The 12,993-nt window shown below is 35.3% G+C and overlaps 1 protein-coding gene across 1 annotated transcript; it reads left to right on the top strand.

The window, feature by feature from the left end:
- Positions 1 to 286: 286 nt before the first annotated feature.
- Positions 287 to 2,825, top strand: LOC112776175 (3-ketoacyl-CoA synthase 6). The gene has a single exon (XM_025820215.3). The coding sequence runs from the start codon at positions 983 to 985 to the stop codon at positions 2,471 to 2,473; it is 1,491 nt and encodes a 496-aa protein (XP_025676000.1). The 5' UTR covers positions 287 to 982; the 3' UTR covers positions 2,474 to 2,825.
- Positions 2,826 to 12,993: the final 10,168 nt, after the last annotated feature.

Raw genomic sequence — 12,993 nt, forward strand, 5'->3', positions numbered from 1 at the left:
GGCCGACCTTATCTCTTCTGTTGCCGAATTATTAGTATGTTGCCATTTTCTCGTTTAATTTAGCCGAGGTATAGGGTATATATCAATAACATAAAATTTTGTACTTTATATAATTTTATCATATGTATAACACAATTTACCATTTGTTCCAAACAAATCAAATGTAGGAGTGAACTTTTAAATTTGAATAGATAGACCTTGAACCTGAAGCTCTTGCGAAGAAAACTGCAATGAGGTATCTATTACTGAAAAATGATTAGCGTGGCATCCACATTCCACAAAGTCACCTTTATATTATGACAAAAACATCAATGCCCTTCAATTCGATCACAAAAAAACATATATTATTATATTGCTCCCAGATAGCATGATACAGCATCAACATTTGCGCCTACTCTTTCTAAAATAGCCTCATTTCCAGCCCCTGGAACAATGCCTAAATGGATAAATGAATTTAGTCAATGCTATCTATATGGATTGTTGACAAACTCTGAATAGTCAATGCTAGTGTTGACATGGACTTTAGCGACTTGGTCTTAATCTGATTTAAAAGGGGCATCTATATTAGATAGTCATATACAGATGAGAATCATTATATTTCCATATGTGGGAGATATTTCAATGATTAAAAAGAAATACAGTACAATGTTTGATCCTTTTTACTTTGATTCATGCTTTATTTGAATAGGAGTAATATGTAATGATTTTGTTGAGCAGATTTGATTGGGAGGTAATAATTTAGAAAGAAAGAAGCGTAAGGAAATAATAAAAGAGGGTACAGGTTAGCGATAGTTAGATAGGAAGAGAGGGCAGTTATGAAAATTAATAGCAAGTTAAGTGAGCGTTGAGTGACGTGAAGTGTGACATTAAATCGACTCATCTGCCACCCCATGGAGACCCCCTTTGCCTTTATAACCAGACCTCCCACTCCATCAATCACAATTCACAACTCACATTGTCTTCCATCATCTTCTGAATCAAGATGCCTCCCATGTTGCCGGATTTCTCCAACTCCGTGAAGCTCAAGTATGTCAAGCTTGGATACCAATACCTTGTTAACCACATTATCACACTCACCCTCGTTCCAATCATGCTGGGAGTCTCCATTGAGATTCTACGCTTAGGCCCCCAAGAGATCCTTAATCTCTGGAATTCCCTGCACTTCAACCTCGTTCAGATCCTCTGCTCCGCTTTCCTCATCATCTTCGTTGCCACCGTCTACTTCATGTCAAAGCCACGCACAATTTACCTCGTTGACTATGCTTGCTTCAAGCCACCGGTAACATGCCGGGTCCCCTTCGCCACCTTCATGGAGCACTCAAGGCTCATCCTCAAGAACAACCCCAAGAGTGTGGAGTTCCAGATGAGGATCCTTGAGCGCTCCGGCCTCGGCGAAGAGACCTGTCTTCCTCCTGCCATTCACTACATCCCTCCCAAGCCTACCATGGAGGCGGCTCGCGGCGAGGCCGAGCTTGTCATCTTCTCAGCCATGGACTCTTTGTTTAAGAAAACCGGCCTCAAGCCTAAGGATATCGACATTCTCATAGTGAATTGCAGCCTCTTCTCTCCAACTCCTTCCTTGTCCGCCATGGTTATCAACAAGTACAAGCTCAGGAGCAACATCAAGAGCTTCAACCTTTCGGGGATGGGTTGCAGTGCGGGTCTCATCTCCATAGACCTAGCGCGCGATCTTCTTCAGGTTCATCCCAATTCCAACGCCGTGGTTGTCAGCACTGAGATTATCACGCCCAACTACTACCAAGGCAACGAGAGAGCCATGCTTCTTCCGAACTGCTTGTTCAGGATGGGCGGCGCCGCCATCCTCTTGTCGAACCGGAGATCGGAACGGAGAAGAGCCAAGTACAGATTGGTCCACGTGGTTAGAACTCACAAGGGTGCCGATGACAAAGCCTACCGTTGTGTGTTCGAGGAAGAAGACAAAGAAGGAAAGGTTGGGATTTCGCTGTCCAAAGACCTCATGGCCATTGCAGGGGAAGCTTTGAAGTCCAACATCACAACCATGGGTCCGCTTGTTCTTCCGGCATCGGAGCAGCTTCTCTTCCTTCTGACACTCATTGGGAGGAAAATCTTCAACCCTAAGTGGAAGCCATACATCCCTGACTTCAAGCAAGCTTTCGAGCACTTCTGCATCCACGCGGGTGGACGCGCTGTTATCGACGAGTTGCAGAAGAATCTTCAACTGTCGACGGAGCACGTGGAAGCTTCCAGAATGACCCTTCACAGGTTCGGCAACACTTCGTCTTCTTCTCTGTGGTATGAACTGAACTACATTGAATCCAAAGGGAGGATGAAGAAAGGGGATAGGGTGTGGCAGATTGCTTTCGGGAGTGGGTTCAAATGCAACAGCGCCGTGTGGAAGTGTAACAAGACCATTAAGACCCCCATTGATGGACCTTGGGCTGATTGCATTGATCGTTACCCTGTTCACATTCCTGAGATCGTTAAGCTCTAGACACTCTTACACACGTACAGCCTTTCTTGCTTTCTTTCGATGAAGATCAAGATGATGATTAAATTAGTCATGTTTTAAGCCCTGTGATTTGTCTGTCATACTTGTTATCTTTCATATTTGTATTATTGTTATTTTTCAATCGACTTACAAGACACTTTGCATGCAACTTCTTTGTGGATTCAAAATACAACTCCAATTTCCTAAGCTTGTAATTAGGACTTGATCATCAAGTGTCAGAAGTAATTCAAGTGTATGTATTTGTGTAATTAATTGAGTCGTCAGATCGAATCACTGTAACATTATTAAACCGGTGATAATAAATTAGTAATTGCCTGTTTGTGCACTAAAATAATCATCATGACTTGCTTTAATTAGAAATACCTACCCGTAATAAAATATCTAATATATATTCAGATATGCAGTTGGCAAGTTATCCTTTTCTTATGATATGGTGGTTTTCAATTGCTCTGTCGCCTTGGTGCTGTGTGTATGCATTAAATTGAAAGGTTCTCTTTTGTTTTACACTCTGGGTTTTGTCAATGTTGCCAATGGGGTTTTGTTGACATGGTCCATGCATCATTGGAGCTTTTTCATTGGGGCGTGGGGGATTTGAACATGATCATCCAATTAATACTTTGGACCAGAGAAAGGTTAAAATTGGGGAAAATCACATGAACATTTATTTATGCTTTAACGTGAATTTCAGAATACAAGTGATGGGACTACAAAATTGACACATTCACATATATATATAGGATTAATATAAACTAAGTAGTAGAAAATGCCAAGATATGTGATCATCGGCAGCTAGCTAGCTACCCGGCCCCCCAGACCACCAATTATATATCTATGACATCCAAAAGTGTATACATCCTTAAATCATTGGAAATTTGGACCAACTTAAACGTCTATATTTTACTCTTGCGTTTTGTCACTACTATAGACCTCTGTATTTTTTCAACAATCAAAAGGTGTTTTTTAGCATTTTAAGTGTATACAAGTAGATATATTTCTGCTGCTATTCAAATCCTTGAACCGACGAACAATGTTAGGAATTAGACAAGGAGACATGACATATATACTCCCACCTTCATCAGTATCTAATATTATTCTTAATAATGACTCGGAAAATTTGCATAATTAAAAATTTGTGTGTTGGCCAACTATCAAGCGGAGGTACTAAATTCTTAATTTTTTATACTATTTTAGTGTAAATCAAATTTAAAAATTTACCCATCCAAAAATTTAAAATATTAAAACAATTGTGACTGAATCCTTTAAACTAACAACGAAAATTTCTGATATAAATTATATTCGTTTGAAAGTGGCGTGCAAATTTTTTTATTTTGATTAAAATAATATTATATTATTAGTTCCACTACACATTCTAATATTTTTATCTACTGAATTTAACTAAGTTGAACAAACACAAAAAAACCACTCACACAACATGTGCATAAATCACACATTTTTTTTCTTTTTTGCATTTATTTTTTTTATGTATTTCATTCTCATCGTCATTCTTTTGTTACTGTTGTGTTTTTTGTTATTTCTTCTCCTCCTCCTCTTTTTGGTTATTGTAGTATTTTTTATTTTTTTCTTTGTTCGGTTTTTTTTCTCTTTTTCTTGTTTTTTATTTTTTAAAAGAATAAAACAAGAAGAATTATGAGTAAGTAAAATAAAAAAAATGATGTTGAAAAAGAAGAGGAGGATAGAAAATTTTGAATTTTGTAGTATTTATTTAGAAAAGTAGCACCGAAATTTTTTAACAGTAGCATATGAAGTTTTAGATCCTTATTATGAGGATGAAATAAGAAGATTAAATAAGAAGAGGAAGAGTTTTAAATTGTACATAATTTATTAGAAATAGCATCAAAATTTTTGTTTATGACACAGAAATTTTTTTTAATTTTGACACTAAAATTTCTTAACAATGACATAAGTCCTTGTTAAGAGAGTGAAACAAGAAGAAAAAGAAGAAGAATATGATTATTGAAGGAGAAGAACAAAAAGGAAAGTTTTGAATTTTGTATAATTTATTAAAAATTAACACTGAAATTTTTTAATTGTGGCACAAAAAATTCTTAATTTTGAAACCAAAATTTTTTAACCGTGATATAAAAAAATTTTTTAGCCAATTTTTCTTATCATAGTTAATTGAGTAGTATTAAACTCATATATATAAGGTCTAACTATCTCTATATCATTTGTAATAAATTATTGTATTTTTTTTCTAAAACATATTTGAATGTATTTTGTTATTTGAGTGAGTTAAGATTTTGAATTTGTGATTTTTTTAAAGATTTTTTGTGTGATTTAACAAAAAATTTAATGTCATTTTCAATGGATAATGTTAGGTAAACAAAAAAAAAAACAGCCAAAATTTGCCTTATTTAGCATTAATTAATTATCGCAACAATTAATGAATGCTAAATAAGGCAAGTTATGACTGTTTTTGGCTGATTTTCTTTGGTTACCAAACATTTTCGTTTTCAACAAACTTCTTGTGTCATTAACCGAAAATTTATGTGTCACTTTTATTTTTATTAAACTAATTGTTTGATATTGAACAAAAATAAAGAAAAAAAAGATGATGATAATAGTGATGATGATGATGATAATAAAAAAAGAGGAGGAGAAGAATGAAGAAGGAGAAGAAAAAGAAATCAAATGAGAGAAGTAGGAGGAAGGGATGAGAATCATGATAATAAAAGTGGAGGAAGAGAAGAAAGAGGAGGAAGAACGAAAATAATAATGCAAAGGCGTTATATAAATTTGACTTGGTTGTACTTGATTAAAAAAAATTAGTTGTCTAATATTTGTGTATTATTATTATTATTTTAATTTTATGGACCAAGCTACTGATTTTTAAAAAATAATTCTTAAAAAAAAAACAACTTTGAAAAGTTAAGAGCCTCTAAGTCTTTGGGTTTTGATGTACAAGCTATCACTGTTTTTGATAGAAACACTATTTAAGGAAGCAAAAAAGAGTACATACATGACTTTAATTAGAGTTGGATGGACATTGAACATTTCTATATCCCCTGTTTTACACCATGTCGCTCTCTTTTTGACGGTGGGGCAAGAAGCTAAGGTAACTAACTATATACGATGAAGATAAAATAAACATGGGTAAGTTATGTGCCAAAAAAGAGTAGTAGTAGTAGGGGGATGGTGAAAGTGAGTACCAAACTTTTCAAGACTCATAAAAGATTATGGCAAACGCGGGCTACTAAGTCGGCTAACAACAGAAACAATAGAAGAAAGCGAAAACGAACATGATCGAAATTAATACAACTTGTTAGTTCGTTCTAGATTGTGACTGAGAGGCCATGACCATGAGTAGTGTGAACTGCCAACTCTCACAATGAGGGGGAACGTAACGAATCAATATCAATATCTATACAAAGCAAACCCCTTTTGAAATCACGTAGATGTGTATTGTTTTTGCTTCATCTACATTAATGCCGCTTTAGTAGGTTACGCATTTTCCCTTTATTTTCCTTTTTCTGGAATATTATTATTATTATGTGACTAAGCAACGATAATCTACCTATTTATTTCAGAATGTGATTGATTTGAACAGCAATACTATTCTATGCATCATCAATTATTTAACTAGCTAGCTCCATGATCAACACTTAATTGACTTGCTAGTTGATTTTGATTTATGATTCATCAGAAAAGAGGTGTATTTAATCCGAAACCATGCCCATCGCCTTTGTTGCAGTTATTAGTTCAGGATATAAATGAGAATCATATTCTATTTTATCTGAAATTTGTTTAATTGACTGATTCATCATTAGGGGTAGATAAAAATCCTTTCAAGCGTAAATAATTTTGTTTTACATAGCTTAAATTCTTATTTTATATTTGGTAAGTAAATCGGATTATCATGTATTTGTGTTTTTAATTTGAAAAATTAAAAGTGCTTTTGAAATTAAAATTCATATGAAGTTACTTTTTCAAATTGGGTTGTATTTTTAAAATTTAAAAATCTAATGTAATCTTATATTTATGAATATTTATATTTGCTCATACTCTTTATTATATTTATGTACATCAAAATCATTTTAAATGTTAAAAACAATTATATTAAACACAATTTTATCATTTTTTTATGAATAACGGGGTTTAACTAACGTTTTAAAAAAAAGTCAATTTTATCATTCATGCTTATTAAAAGTTACTTTTATTTTAATTTATTAAACATAATTTTTTTACGAATTTTATAAAGTTATATTTTAAAAATTAATTTTAATCAGGCTTATGAAAATTCAAAGTTTTAATGTACAAGACTATAGTACCTAACTACATATTAAATTGTTGTAAATTTCCTAGTATTTCGATCTCTTAATTATTGTTTGACCAATAATAGAACTTAGGAACTAATTAAGAAAATATTTATCTTTTTACTCTGCAAGTATTGAAGTTTGTTTTAATCATACAACTTTTATCTAATAATTAATGCAAATAATTTTATTATTTAAAAGTGTTAATAACTTCTAGAAAAACAAAAGAAAAAAATACTGAAAATACCTCATGTGATTTTTCTAGACAACTTTTAATTATGTGTCTGGATGAAGTTAAGTCTTAGAGTGGTTCCTGAAGTTATATTTGTACTTCATAGTACAGTAGTCTCTAAATTTAATAGTTATCCATATTTGTCCTTGAAATTGCACTCCAAGACTCAGTTTCATTTTTCCGGCACATTTTCTTCAGCTGGCGTTACCGAAAAGCTGATCTGGACAATAGGGTGACACGCTGGCGACGCTAACGGCTAGCTGACATGGATGAGTAAATTTTGTTGAGTCAATTTGGTCTCTAATTTGAAGTTAAAAACCCTAATTTTCAAATTTGAAGATCAATCTCCAGTGCCCCTTCTCTTCTCTTACAGTCTCTTCGCTTGGATTCTCTTCAGCATCTTCATAGCCAGACGACAATGGCTAGCGCGAGCAATGCAGTTGGGAGCTCGAACAACCCACGATCATTTGGAAGCACTATGAAGAGAATGAACAGAAACAAGGATTCACGTTTGCCAGAATGGTATGGGTGCGGGTCGAGATCAGTGCTGCGATGGTCAGCGACAGATTCTAATCCAAAGAGACCGTTCGTGGGTTGCCCAAACTACAATATAAGTGGTTGTTGTTGTTGTTTGCTGAAATTCTAGATATAAACTTGGTTGATTCACTTTTTTGGGTGCAGAATATAGGTAAGAGGTGGTGTAGGTTGTTTCTGTGGGTAGATAAAATTCTGGAAGAAGATGTGATAACATGTGATGGCAGAACAAGCCCTTCAATTGACAATAAAGAGTGGAAGATGAAGATTGTTTGGAAACTTGAAAGATTAGAGTATGAAGTTAGGGTTCTAAAAGTAGGTGGAATTTTGGTGTCTGTATTTATGCTGCTGATTACAGTAGCTATTTTTCTCTTAAAGTTAGATAGGCAATTTGGCCAATTGTATCTGGCAAAAAACAAATGGCATGCATATGTTGTTCCTGTAGTTGTACCTGTCAGTTTATTTGAAAGAAATGTAAATTAAAGTGTTTGACACTACTGTACTTGCATATTTTAGAAATTGGAGAAACAATATGAAGTACTAATATATTCATCCAAAATATAATTCTTGTCAATAAAATAGAAATGGACAGTGTTTGGAATGCATCTTAATTGCATATAAGAGGACAAAATAAAAATAAAAATTTGACACAGATCAATTCAAGAAAGTCATAATTCATGTTTCATAATGTAGAAAATACATCCAAAATAAGGTATGATAAAGCTAGAACAATAGTCACCAAGTATATCAGAGTTGTCAAAATATAAGTCTCATAAGTTTTCAATACTAAAATCTCCAACACTGGGATCCTAATTAAGAAAGCATACAAAGTAAATTACTTCACCAAAATAGACAAACAAAGACACCATCTGTCCCTAAAAATAATAATCTAAGTCATTAATTCTTGGTTCTAGGTGGCTTAAATCTAGGATTAGGCACAAATCTCATTATGTTTGCTGGTTGAGTGCTTGCTGGTAGAGTGCTTGCAGATGGAGTGCTTGCAGGTGGGGTGCTGGTTGGTTGGGTGGTAGTAGCTGGTACTTGTTGATGGAGTGTTCTTTTTGGGTGTGGACAACTTTCTCTTAGGAGGTAATTTGGTTAGTCGAACAGAAGGGAGTTGCACCTATGTATGAAACATAAAACATTTGAAGTGACTAAGAAAATTTAAAAGAGCAAATTATATATATATATATATATATATATATATATATATATATATATATATATATATATATATATATATATATATATATATATGGGTAAGTAATAATATGAACCTATTGAGAGTCATCAGTTTCTGACAAAACAGGCTAACTAAGATCAAGCTGAATCTCGACCTGAGCCTATGGTACAAGTGGGGCATCACCACCATTTACAGTGGCAGTTGGAGCAGAATTGTTGACCTCACCTCCATTAGCATCAGTATCAGCAGCCGCTGCAGTAGCTACAGCAGCTGATTTCTTCGTCAACAGCACTCTTACGACAATTTCTTTTGGTGTGACCTGTTTCACCACAATAATGACAATGTCCTTTTTTATAAATTCTTTTCATGGAGATCTTCTGCTTCTTGCCTCTACTTGGCTCCTCATCAACATCCTTTCTTCTTTTCTTCTTAATTGGCCTTGGCTTCTTCTTGAACTTTGGTACTTGAGGTCTGTTATGTGGTGATTTCTCCCACAATGCCTGACCAGAAAGTGGATTTATATGAAAGGCATAAGTTTTGTTGTATGCTTCCATGGTCAACCAATAATGACAGAATTCATCTGGCTTTTTACCATCCTTGGCCAATGCGGCACATGCATACACACATGGCATCCCTACACAGAAATTTACAGCCATACATAAACAAAATTCCAATTGCAAATCATGAATAAAACAATAAAAAAATATGCATAAAAGACCATACCACTTAGTTTCCAAAAACTACATGTGCATGATCTCTTGCCCAAGTCCACAGCCATATTGGTCGGCCACCCATGAACTTCAAATTTTTCATAATCTGCATCACCAGACCACATGGGAATCCAATTTTTTTATTCTTTTCTTATCTTTTCTAACCTGCTTCGCTGTATTGGAGGTAGGATCCCAATGTTGTTCCTCAATTTCACCTTGTTTCTGGCTATAGATCTTATAGCATACATCCTGACCTCCTCCAACAGTGTGATAATAGGCTTGGCTCTAGGTTCTTTGATCTGTGAGTTGAAAATTTCACAGGCATTATTGCAGATGTTGTCCATTTTAGGTGTATTACTAAAGAATGCCTTGCTCCATGAGTCCTTTGGCCATTTGTAGAGATAAGTCCATGCATCCTTATTTAGCTTTTCCAATTTTTTCATCTCTTCAATGAACCCTTCTTGAGTCGTAGACCTTGCACACTCCCAAAGCAAACCTCTAAGCTGATTATCCTTCTACTGTTTGTTGAAGTTACTCCATAAATGCCAAACACAGAATCTGTGATGAACATTTGGAAACACATCCTGAGCTGCATGGATAAGTCCCTGCATAACCAAAAAGTCAGAACAAAAGTTTATAATCGAGCCTCAAAAAGGTCCATCATGTTGTATTAATGAACTCAGAATGGTCCCTAAAGTTGTGTAAGTGACATCACATTGGCCCCTCAACAGAGTAAACAGATACTACCCGTATATAGCAACCATCAACTATGCAGCATCTAGTTTATACAACAACAACTTAATTGTTCTAAATAGCAGTAAACAGATAGATTCACTACTCGGCACCCATATATAACAATAAACAACAATAATTAATATATCTAACAATAAACAACAGTAAAGAGATTTACTATTTAGCAGTTATATCTCATAATCTTCGATTACTACCATTAATTAAGATATCTATCAATAAATAACAACAATACCTTTTGCATGTCTGAAATAAAACACCAACTATGTTGTTTGTAATCACCCAAGTCTTGATGCAGCAATTCCATAAACCATCGCCAATTCTCTGTGTTTTTTATGGACACAATTGCATAAGCAATCACATAAATGTGATTGTTTGCGTCTTGACCAATGACAGAGAGGATTTGACCACTATGTTGTATTTTTAGAAATGCTCCATCCAAGCCTATAAGTGGTCTGCAGCTAGCCTTGAACCCTCTTTTATACCCATCAAGGTAAATGTACATCCTATCAAAAGTTGGATCTTCATCAGGATTGGAATGATGTCTAACACCAATACTAACAGTGGAGTCAGGATTACTTTTCAGCAATGTCAACCCATAATCTCTAACCATACCATACTATACAGTAGCATCTCTGTACACTACGGCCCTAATATCCCCTAGAGTCACACTTGCTCTTAAAGTATTGTGCAGCTTCAGAATGTTTAAGATTGGGATATTTTCTTAATTTTCTAACCAGTTTGCAATCTAGCCACTTATTGTTAGCTAGCCTGTTCTTAGTCTCTCTAAGACAAGTGTGATCGTCCATAAAGGTCTTGATCTGCCAGCAATTATCCTCACTGTCCCAGGAAGCATATACAAGCACTACTAGAAATAGAGCTTTTTCGGACGAAAATTTCAAACGAAATTTATTCCGTCCGAATGACTTTTTATTTCGGACGAATTTGAGACAAATGTTGAACAACTTTTAGTGGAGACATTGGAATAATATATTCTGTTCTAAATTTGTCTAAATTTTGTCCCAAATTTTGGCGCCAAATTTTTTTTGGATGGCGCCAAAATTTTCATACAGATTAGCAACATATTTCGGACAAAAACTATAATTTGTCTGTATTCCATCTGAATATGCGCAATAATTTCAGACGGATTTGGGACGTATTTTAAAAAATGTTAATTCTATCCCAAATTTGTCTATAATTAGTCTTAAATACTTTTACTATAGCTTACCCTTCAAAGTAGCTAAACTTTTTTCCAGCAAAATTGGGATGAAAATAACATCATTTGTAAATTTTGTTTGAAAGTGCATCAATTTTCGAACGAATTTCAAATGTTTATTGAAAATCTTTAACATTTAGTATAAAAATATTGTTTATATTTTAAATTAGTCTATTATTTTTTAATTTATTCTTTTAATTATTTACGTTATGATAATTCAAAATTTAAGACAAAGTGTATCTAAAAGAATCATATATATAAAAACTTAAAAATAAATTATATCCAATCTTTTAAAAAAATAATACAAATAATAAATAAAAATAAAAAAATCACGTAAAACAAAAACATATACTTTTTTCATATAAGATTAAGATATATTAAAAATTAAAAAAAAATACAAATGAATACATCAAAAGCTTTTCGACACCCAGCCCTTCATCTTCATCACTGCTATGAAAACCCTCACACCCAGTCCTCTCTCTGAGCCCTTCATCTTCATCACTGTTAAGAACCGGACCGGACCAGTTAATTCGACTGAAAAATTAGTGAACCGGTCAGGTAGCCAGTCCGGTTGAAGTGTCTGACCGAAGAAGGAAAAGAACCGGTGATAACTGGTTTGGATTTGACGGTTTTGATAAAATCGGTCAACTGGCAGTTTTAAATAACTGACCGGTTCGTTTTGCTGATTTATATATATAAAAAAAAAACCTAAATCCCTGATCTCTCAAGCCTCACCGTCTTCATCTCTCAATCTCACTCTCAACGAATGTTGTTAGAACCGGACTGACTCGGCTGGTTGGACCAGAAAACTAGTGAACCGGTCCAGGTAGAAAAAGATACCAAACATGGAAAAAACCGATGTGAACCGGTTTGACCCGGTTGGTTCTTAGAAAACCGCTGAACCGGCAAGTTTAAAAAACCGGATCGGTCCGATTTTTATTTTTTTTAAACCCCTCCCATGAAAACGACGCCGTTCCCCCACTCTTCTTTTTGGAAAAATTAAAACCCTAAACGGAGCCCCATTCCCCTTCACTCTCTCTGACTCAATCTAACAACTCACAAGTCACAGAGGCAAAGCTCTCAGCATCTCATTCTCTCAGTCAGTTTGTCACCGCCACCGCACGTCGCCGGTTTCTTTGCATCGTCTTGTCGTCTTCTGTACATCTCCTTCACTGCGCCGTCGCCTATGTCCGTGGTTCGCCTTCATCGCGTTGGCGCATCACCTTACTCTGTCAATCTCACAGTCCCAAAAGAACCACCAGCCACCGCCACCGCCCGGTTGCTGCCACGATCATCGGCTACTCTGCTTTGTCTCCGTCACTGCGTCGTCGCCTCCGGAAGTCCTGTGCGTGTGTCGTGAATTGTCGTCGACGCCGTTCTCTCTTCTCGTCGTTGGCTCGTCTGCATCTGCCGGTTCCTGCACCTTCGGCCTCCGTTCGCGTCGCATTGTCCCTGCGGCCTCACTTCGTCCACCATGCTATGAAATATGAACCCTTGACTTCCCTTATTTTCCAGGTCAGTTTTCCCCTTTTTTATTCTATTGGGGCTTGAGGCATACTTCTGATTGCTGGAGAATAAATGATTTTAGGGCTTGATGGACCTG

Source organism: Arachis hypogaea, chromosome 19 (genome assembly GCF_003086295.3).
Source record: "Arachis hypogaea cultivar Tifrunner chromosome 19, arahy.Tifrunner.gnm2.J5K5, whole genome shotgun sequence".
Taxonomy (NCBI): domain Eukaryota; kingdom Viridiplantae; phylum Streptophyta; class Magnoliopsida; order Fabales; family Fabaceae; genus Arachis; species Arachis hypogaea.

Coding starts and splice junctions, on each gene's coding strand:
- LOC112776175 (XM_025820215.3), top strand. CDS start 983: ATGCCTCCCATGTTGCCGGATTTCTCCAACTCCGTGAAGCTCAAGTAT.